Here is a 9635-nt window from a genome sequence, read left to right as displayed (position 1 = left end):
TTAATTCTTCCTACCTCCCAGGTTTGTGAAGACTAAATTAAGATAGATCCCAGCATTTTTAATAAATCTTATTTTGTTTCCACCTAGCATCATGACTTACATATAATAAATGCTTAGTAAGTGTTTCTGGAATTGAGCTTGTGGTAGGACTTAGCTCCTGGTATCCAGGAGTTACACTTGTTTCTTTACGGGATTCTGCCCCTTCCCTGACCTTAACTTGGTTGTGAATTCTACTATCCTGCTTCCAGGCCATTATAACCTTTCATTGACTTTTGTGCCTGGGGGGAAAGGGGGTCATGGAGAAAGCTGAGGACAAAGAAAGAGAAGGCTGTGACCCCAACAACACCCCCACGGAATAGGGAGAGATGGAAACTCTGCCCAGGCACATCTGAGAGAGGACACAGGTAGTACGCATCAACCTTGGTTTGCTAACCGACCCATAATGTCCTATATACCCTCCCTGCTGCTGCTTCTCCCGTTCTCCTAGACTTTTAAGTAAAAATGAAACCTCTCACAGAGTAGCCGAGCTATGTTAAAAATCTGTCCAGCTATAGTTAACAGTACAATTATAACAATGTTCTTTCATGAATTGTAACAACTGTTCCACACTAATGCAAGGTGTTAATAATGGGGTGTTATATAGGACCTCTGTATTTTATGCATGATTTTTCTGTAAACCTACAACTTCTCTAAAAAAAAAATCTGTCCAGTTGCCTGGTTCCTCTCTGGTTCTCATTCCTTGATGGAAGGCCACTGATACCAACACAAACCTAAGCTAAAAGTTCTTCCTCTTTAAGGTTGCTTAAGTGTTGGGTGCAGAGAAGGCAAAATATTGTGCTAGAGGTTCTAATTTGGAATAGAGTTTAGGTTGCTGATGTCACAATAGAGGTTTTCAACAGCGTCAGCAGAGGCTGTAATGATGGTACAGGAAGTTAAGTGGCAACATCTGAAATAACTTCTCACACAGGATAAGAAGTTACAGGTAGGACCTACCACTATTAGAAATACTGTCACAAGGAAAACGGTTCCTTCTGTGAGGTTAGAAAAAAAAACAGATATAATAGAATTACAGAAAGAAAAAAAGCCCTCCAGAGCACATTGCAATGGATTTTGAACTCTATATTAAAAAAGATCCTCAATCACAACAGGTGCGGGTTCATCTCCCTCACTACCATTTCTGGGGGCAAACTCGGACTCGGGGGACTGGGCCATAAGTTTACTGCAGGAAGCAAGGTCTACTGGCATAGGCGGCCCATCTTATGGCTAATTGGCGCCTGCCTGAAGACACCCCACTCTCTAGCAAGCTCGGGCATCGCTGGAGATTCCAATCCGATGTTAACTGGGTACAAAGGAAAAGGAAATAAATTCCTGTTCTGAAAGGGCAGCTGGTAAGGGGTGGGCCCCTTCATGCTCGGATTTACATTCCAAAGCAGTCCCAAAGCAAAACATAGTCCCTGCAAGAGCAGAAGGAAAACCCCACTCTCCTCAGAATCAGGCTGGAAAACACAGCACCCAGGAGGTGGGGTTAGAGAACGAGAGCTTGGGTGGTGGCGCTCCCGGTCCCTCGAAGATGTAGGAGAGAGACAAAGAGCGCCGGCACTGGGAGACCTCAGGCCTCCTTATCTTGAGACCAATCCCTTTTTCTATCAGTCTTCTACAGCTTTAAGGGGCAGGGGACACACCTCCCGGATCTGTGGGGTGAGGGACACATATTTCTAGTTATGCAATGGCTAAACATTTATTTGGGGCTGCGAAACACAGATCTGAGTGGTTTATGTCCTTCTCTTAATTCTCACAATAATCCTGAGATTTGCGCGATTAACTCTATTTCCCTTTCTACAAAGGGCAGAAAAAGAGGGGCAGAGAGAAGTAGCAATTTGCCCTCGAAACGGCCGGGTCGGAGCCCGAGTCTCCAGTTCCCACGTCGTAGCTCCGGGGCCGCCCGGCTCCGCGTTGGCGGGAAGACCACCTGTGTCCCGAGCGGACGCTCCCCGTCACTCCGGCGGGCTCCACGCGGCCACCGCGGCCCACCTAGCCCCGAGGTGAACCGGGAGCCCCGCCTCCCCGCCGGCCCAGTGGGGCGCGCAGCAGGTGCGCAGAGAGTCCCCGAGGCCCCGCCCCCGGGCCCCAGCCGGGCTTCCCGGGCCCCGCGCCCCACCGGGGCCAGGCAGGACGCGCCGCCTCCTCCCGAGCCCGGGAAGCGCACAGGCGAAGAGGAGGAGCCAGGCGCTCCGAGCGGGTGGACTCGGGAGCCCGGGAGCGGTGGAGGCGGATTTCCTGGGCGCGGCTCTCTGGGGCTACCATGGCGTTTGGGAAGAGTCACCGCGATCCCTACGCAACCTCCGTGGGTCACCTCATAGGTAAGGACGTGAGGAGGAAGACGCCCGGGCAGGTTTGGGGGTCAGAGAACCCTTCCCGGCTTTTCATTTCAGTCTCGGCCTGCGAAGGACGGAGTTGGTCCAAGTTTGAGGAAATCCTTCCCCTCTCCCGCAACTATCCCAGAGCACCGATATTCCTTCTGGCTCCTTGTAGGCATTTCTTTCTTGGTCGAGTCTCCCCGGACCCCCTCCATTTTGATCCTTTCTTGGTAGTGGAACAAAACAGGTGAATCACGGGATTCAAAAATGGGGTTTGGGCCTCTACCGGGAGAGACCGGAAACTTCTCTGCTGGGAAAAGGGCATTCCCGTAAAGTACGTTCACTTAGCGGGCACAGAATTGTCACGTCCGATTTACAGACAAGAAAAAGGCTCCAGGAGGTTAAGTGGTGTCGCCTCACTGTGAGAGGCAGGTCTCTCCAAACCAGGTTTGTTAGGCACCAGCGTGAATTGCTTTTCAGAGTAAACAAAGGGAATGAAAATACTCAGCCTTGGAGTGAAGGCAGGGGGAGCAGAGGAGAGGTCTTGGGTCACAAGATGCCTGGGGAGCCGCTAAGGATCATGCACCGCACATTTCACTTCTCTGTCCTGTGGCAGTCCTCAGAATGAGGTGTGCGGAAGCAGAAGCCGGTGACTGGACTCTTGTGCTGGCACCAGCTCCCTCCTCTCTCTTCTCCCAAATTCCTCCTTGGGAACCGGGTGTTGCACAAGTGTGCGGCACAAGTGCATATTAATGCCAGGCAAAGCATTTCGGGAAGGTAGTGGGCTGATGAAATCAGGAGACTTGATAGTTATAGAAAGGAAGCTTCCATTTGGAGCGTTTGGTCCAGCCCAATTAATTGCTGTGTGACCCCGAACACACTACTCAACTTGAACCTTAGTTTCCACGTCTTTTGCAGACCGCAAGAGTAACTATCATGAAGGGTCTTTTGAGGGGGAAATGCTTTCTGAACTGTTGATGGCTTTACCCTTGTTGGAGGTTAGATATTAAAATGAACTCTGAGCAGAAATGATTCAGATTGCGTCATCATAGGCAAGAGAAGCTTCAGCAATGGTTCTGATTAAGTCTTTAACCATTGTAAACATTTATTTACTGCCAACTATATGCCTGGACTTGGATTGGGCACTGGTGAGGCAAAGGTAAGACACGGTCTCAAACCTCAGGGAACACACCGTCTTATAGGGAAGAGGGACACAGTTTTGTAGTAACTTTGGCACAGTACCTTTGCAATATAAGAAAAATGTAAACCACACAAAACTTAAGAAGAGGGAGAAATTAGCTCTGCAATGACTTTTGAAGGATGAAAAGGAGGTTTCTAGGAGTAAGGGAAGGTGGGAAAAAGAGCAGGGACTGGGGAGGGAACTCTTGCAGAAGGAACAGTATGTGCCGAACAGCACAAGATTGCTCAGCTTTGTCCATTCAATGCCAAATCCAAATGATTTCCCTACATGGGAAGCAGGCTAAACTTTGGGGTTCCCCTAACTAAGTCCTTAGTTTTTCTAACCCTTCATTATTCTTTTTAATTCTTCATTCTCCTTATCTCCCAGACCCCATGATTTTACACTGAGGGAGCCAGTCCTCTCTGATAGCAAAGATGTTAAACTCATTCACACAGAAGTTTGTATTTTTAAAGAGAATGTTTGGCAAAGGAAGGATATGCAATTATTTAATGATGGTTTTCCAGGTACAGGAACATTCAAGTCTGCCTGGTGCAGCTTTGGTTAGTACAGGTACCCAGAGTGACCTTACTTTACTGAAAAAGGACACAGGAGTTCTGATTTCTCTTTCTCTCTCTCTCTGCCTCTCCCTCTATTTTCTTCTCCCCACTTTCCCCAGAGTAAATGATTAAAAAAAGAAGTCACTGTGATCAAAAATACCTAGGTTTGAATCCTAGCTTTACCTTGTATTGGCTCTGTAACTTAAGGTGATTTCCTTAACCTCTCTGAACTTCTCTGTCATCTCTAAGAGTGAGTTAAATGGGATTGCATAAGATAAATTACTTAGCACTGAACAGTTCATCTTGTAAATAGGAACTCAATGGGTCATGTTCTCTTCTCTAAAAGATGAGCAGCTGGACATTCAGTTGGCCTTTCCTGGCCCTGTGCCCAGGTGTTGGGTCTGTGGTCTTTAATAAGTCACTCATACTGTTGCAACAACAACACTGAACTTGGTTCCTGAATGATGCCTGAAGTGCTGGGAATAGTTCAGGGAAAAAAATAAAATAACTGCCCTTTAGTAGTATAAACTGAATGGTGCTTCTTAGTGAACCCTATGCAGATTATTTTAGGAAGACCAGGTATTTTTTATTCTGTCAAACTCAAATTCAACGTATCACTTTTTTTCTTTGCAGAAAAGGCTACATTTGCTGGAGCTCAGACTGAAGATTGGGGCCAGTTCATGCACATCTGTGACATAATTAACTCTGCCCACGATGGGTGAGTACAGTGTGCTGTTCATACATTTGCTTCTGATAAGCAGCATCAGAATCACAGTGCATTTTATCTTGCAGACTCTTTGAATTGCTTGTTGTAAGAGTGTTTTCATCATTGCCCAGGTGAACCCTCTGCACTTTGAAGACTTGTCAGGTTGAAATATTGGGGCCGCTGCTACTTTTTCAGCATGTGAAATATCTGAGAGTCCATAATAATTTTTGTCCCTTCCTCTTTGCTTTTTCCTTAAGAGTTTCAAATTTTGTCTCTGTGAGTTTCAAATTCCTTGTTCTTTAAAGGACAAAAAAGAGAGAGAGAGAAGGAGGGATAGATTGTTTCCTTCTTTAGGTATTACACCTGCTCTGATTGCCATTATTTTGTGTTAATTAACTGACAAATACTATCAAGAAACTAGTCAAGTCTAGTGGTGACCTGTCTCTGGGCGATCACCATTATTAACCAGGAAATAATCTAGCAGTCGTTTTTTCTTCTTCTGCCACATGACAATTTTCTTTCCCCTACAAAATGCCATTTTATTGTCTTCATGCTATGTTCTTAAGTGATGTGCTTTCTTTTGTCACATTTTTTAAACTTTAGAGAATTGAAATTATTTTTAAAAATCACTGAGATTACCAGTTTTTTTCCCCCATTGCATTTTTTAAATTAAATTCAGTTTTATTGAAATATATTCACATACCACACAATTATCCATGGTACACAATCAACCGTTCACAGCACCATCATACAGTTACGCATCCATCACCCCAGTCCACCTCCGAACATCTTCCTCACACCAGAAAGAATCAGAACGAGAATAAAAAATAAAAGTAGAAAAGAACACCCAAATTCCCCATCTCACCCTATTTTTCATTTAGTTTTTTGTCCCCATTTCTCCACCCATCCATCCACACACTGGACAAAGGGAGTGTGATCCACAAGTCCCTACCAACAACACCACCAACCCCTGCAAGCTACACTGCTATGCAGTTGTCCTCAAGAGTCCTGGCCACTGGGTTAGAGTTTGATAGTTTCAGGTATTTACTTCCAGCCACTCCAACACACCAAAACCTAAAAAGTGTTATCTGTATAGTGCATCAGAACGTCCACCAGAGCGACCTCTCGACTCCACTTAAAATCCCCCAGCCACTGAAGCTTTACTTCATCTCACCTCGCATCCCACCCCTGCTCAAGAAGATGCCCCCATCCCCATGATGCCAGGTCCAGACCCATCCCCAGGAGTCATATCCCACGTTGCCAGGGAGATTTATACCCCTGGGAGTCAGGTCCCACGTTGGGGGAAGGCAGCGAGCCCACCCGCGGAGGTGGCTTAGTTAGAGAGAGAGGGCCACATCCGAGCAGCAAAGAGGCACCCAGAGGGAGACTCCTAGGCACAATTATTTGCAGGCCTAGCCTCTCCTTTGCAGTAACAGGCTTCACAAGGGGAAGACCCATGATAGAGGGCTCAGCACATCAAACTGCCAGTCCTCAATGTTTGTGAGAACACCAGCAGCGATCCAGGTGAGGAAGTCCAACACCTCTGCACCTTCCCCCAGCTTCCCAGGAAGGGCCCGCACACACATTCTTATTCTCCACCCAAATTCCCCTGGGATGTGTCGCTACCTCACTCCAACCTATACAAACCACCACATCCCACCCTGCATTCAAAGTTCCATGCAACCATGGTGTCCGAACAAACCGACTGCAGAAGTTATACTGTTTAGAAAATATAGATCCTGCACCAAATGAACATCCCTTCCCTGGTCTTACATGGAAGCCAAAGCCTCAACACACAGTCAGTTTCATCCTTCATCCCTGAGCCTGACCTGCCCCAGTCCCAACCAGATCTGCTTCATTCATATCTCTAATTGAAGTTTGGGCTCTCAGCTTTTTTTTATTTTTTAACAGTTGCTGTATGCACTAATACTGACATCCATATCTGTCGAGCTCCAGCTCCAAGCCCCAGGTGCCACACAGACACCCAATGCCCCAGAGACCAATTAGGCCACACACAAAGGGATCAGCATCGCAGAGTCCGGAGACAGCCACCACAACTCAGGAACAGATTTGACTGTTGAAGAGCTCACAATCCAGGGACCACCACAACAATCGTTCCCCCGTTAGGCTGTGCTCTAAGATTCAGTTCTGAGCCTACACACCGCAGTCAGTCCATACTGGTTAGGCATTATAGTGTTTGCCTTTGTTTCTGGGGTACTTCACTCAAAATGCCATCCACAGGATCCACTCACCCCGCCGCACAGCTGCTCAATACTCCACTGCATGCACACACCACAGCCCACCACCCCATTCCTCAGTCAGTGCACCCCTAGGCCACCTCCACCCATTGCAAATCATGAACACTGCCTCCACAGACACCAGCGCACAAACATCTAGCCACATCCCCGCTCCTAGATCCTCAAAGCACACACCCCACAATGAGGCTGCAGGACCCCATGGCCCCCACAAACCTGGCTTCCTGTGGAACCGCCACACCAACCCTCAAGACAACCGGTTTTTATATACATTCTGAATTACAGTTATTGTAAAGTATACAATTATGTTAATTTTCTTGGGGAAAGTCAGTTGATAATTGACAGCAAAAGCGAGTTCATATTGATGAAAAAAATTACACTTAATTATTGATTATATATTAATGGAAAGTGCTAGTAGTTGTTACTTTTAAACATGTATAATGTTTTCTCTGTAATCTTGTTTATCATATTTAGTTCCTCTTTGAGCCTTTTCTTCATTGATGCTGATTTCTTGTTTGATAATACAAACACAAAGGGAATCTCATCAATTTCAACCCTCTAATTATAGTTTTTATTTTGTCACATGAATTTGTAGCAAATCAAAAACTGACCCAGTTAGGTATAATTACTTCTATATCCCCTTGCCTGTAGAGTACTCAGCAAATACTAAATAGTGTAAATTAAAATGAGCAACCTTCATTGTTTTGGAAATTACATTTCTATAAATTGGTTCTGTGCATTGATAGAGGGAAATGGGTATGAGCACATTTCCTCTGTGTGCTTTCTAGGTTACTCTACATTTTATGTACTTTTTTTTTTTGATTCTCAAAATGGGGTAGGTATTGTCTGCCTATATTAATAAAGAAACTGAGGCATGAGAATTTAAGTGATCTGCCCAAGGTCCTGCAACAGAACCAAGGCTAGAACCTTTGTCTTCCGGACTCCTTACCCTTTCCTTTTTCCACATTGCATGTTGCTTTTCAGACACTGTTTTCAACAAATGCCTAAATTGATGATTTCACTGTTTGCCATAGGCCAAAAGATGCAGTAAAAGCTTTGAAGAAAAGAATTTCCAAAAACTACAATCATAAAGAAATCCAACTTACCTTGTCAGTAAGTACTTTAGTGTTCTGGGTAAAAAGAAATACAAATGCTCTTAGATAATTAAAAGATTACAGAACAGTCATACAGAGTATGAGTGTATTGAGAATTGCAGAACTGAGAGTGTATAGTTGATCTACCAGCATTTAAATTCGTGGAAAGAAATTCCTGGAAAAGCTATTTTTCCTGGTTGGGAAGTCGGAAATGGTGGTTAAGAATTTGTATTGTATTGTTGAACTGATCAAGAAGTTTGTGTATGTGTTACCTGTTAGTTGAAGATAAGGAGAACTGAAATCTTAAAAAATGCCTCCCCGTAGTTTTCTACCTCACTTGAACACCTTTGTGGAATCTGAGGTGCTGCCAGCTCATTAAGTTTCATCCAAGTTCTCTTGTCTGGTATAATTTGGGTAAATGTTCTTTGTTGGTTTAAGCAGTTCTCCTGAGCCATATTTTCTATGATTTCGGTGTGGAAGCTTATTTGACTTGTTCCCATTTTCCCCCCATCCTTGGCCATATGACCTCTTCAGTCACTTTGGTGAGTTACCCTTTTTTTTACATTGGTATGTTTTGCAAGTCCTGCCTGCTACCTGAGAGTGAGCTGTGTGGCTTTCTAATTTCTTCTGCACGCCTTTGTTTACCTCAGCCCAGCCAGGCCATGCATGAATCTAGCACTAATCAGCCTCCCTCACACTTCTTAGGAGCTTTGGAAGTGTTTATCGAGAGGTCTGTGGGGCAGATGTGAGCAAAGCTCCCCTTTTATAGTTTCACATGGAAAAAAATGCATCACATCTTGCTTACTTGGAAGGTAACTGAGAGGAATGAGAAGAAATGAACTGAAACTGTCTTGATGCTATCACTGACAAAACCCTTCAGTTTTAGATCTGAATACAGTTTGAGGCATTTTCCTCCTTCCCCCTTTTTTAGCTTCTTCCCTGTGCCTTACTCATGACGGCTGCCCCAGGGAGGTCACAGAATGGAGGAATATGTGGAGAAGGGAGTGAGGCATTTCTGTAGAAATATCAGAACAGTAGGTCAATGATAGAAATAAACCTTTGCCTGCCACCTTTCAAATCACTTTCCTGATTGATGCACTCAACAACCTTGTGAAGTAGTTGTATTATTAATTCCATTTCACAGATGAAGAAACTGAGACTATGAGAGGTAATGTGACTTTTCCAAGGTTAGTTGGCTATTAAGTAGCATAGCTAAGATTTGAAACAAATCCTCAGATTTTAAATTCCGTGCCATTTGCCTCATACCACCTTGCTTCTCAGAATGAAGCAAGCCTGTTAGAATGGACTACTATATTTCATTGGTTGTCTTGAACTTTGTGATGCGTGGTTTGGGGCCCCCTACATCAGTGTATCCAGTTTTTGAATGAATTGATGATTCATAGTGCCCCTCTCTGCCACCCTGCACACACCATCCCACCTCTCCCAATATCCAGGAAGACTCAAGAGCTAACAGAAGATACTATAG

General features: G+C 44.9%; 1 protein-coding gene across 4 annotated transcripts in view; it reads left to right on the top strand.

Annotated features, from left to right (window-relative positions):
• Positions 1-2115: 2115 nt before the first annotated feature.
• Positions 2116-9635, top strand: part of TOM1L1 (target of myb1 like 1 membrane trafficking protein) — a 115058-nt gene continuing 107538 nt past the window's right edge. The window contains exons 1-3 of one of the 4 annotated variants that reach the window (XR_005212811.1): positions 2116-2360; positions 4728-4812; positions 8090-8168. Coding sequence is in view for 2 of the 4 variants with exons in the window: in XM_037810124.1 (XP_037666052.1) it covers positions 2303-2360; positions 4728-4812; positions 8090-8168 (222 nt within the window). In the remaining 2 variants the exon portion in view is untranslated. Of the gene's footprint in view, positions 2361-4727; positions 4813-8089; positions 8169-8683; positions 8692-9635 lie in introns of those variants that run through there. The other 3 variants (XM_037810124.1, XM_037810125.1, XM_037810126.1) reach the window with 3 other exon arrangements.

Source organism: Choloepus didactylus, chromosome 18, assembly GCF_015220235.1.
Source record: "Choloepus didactylus isolate mChoDid1 chromosome 18, mChoDid1.pri, whole genome shotgun sequence".
NCBI classification, from domain to species: domain Eukaryota; kingdom Metazoa; phylum Chordata; class Mammalia; order Pilosa; family Megalonychidae; genus Choloepus; species Choloepus didactylus.
The sequence above is the reverse complement of the archived record's forward strand: the minus strand, read 5'-3'. Positions and strand labels throughout refer to the sequence as shown.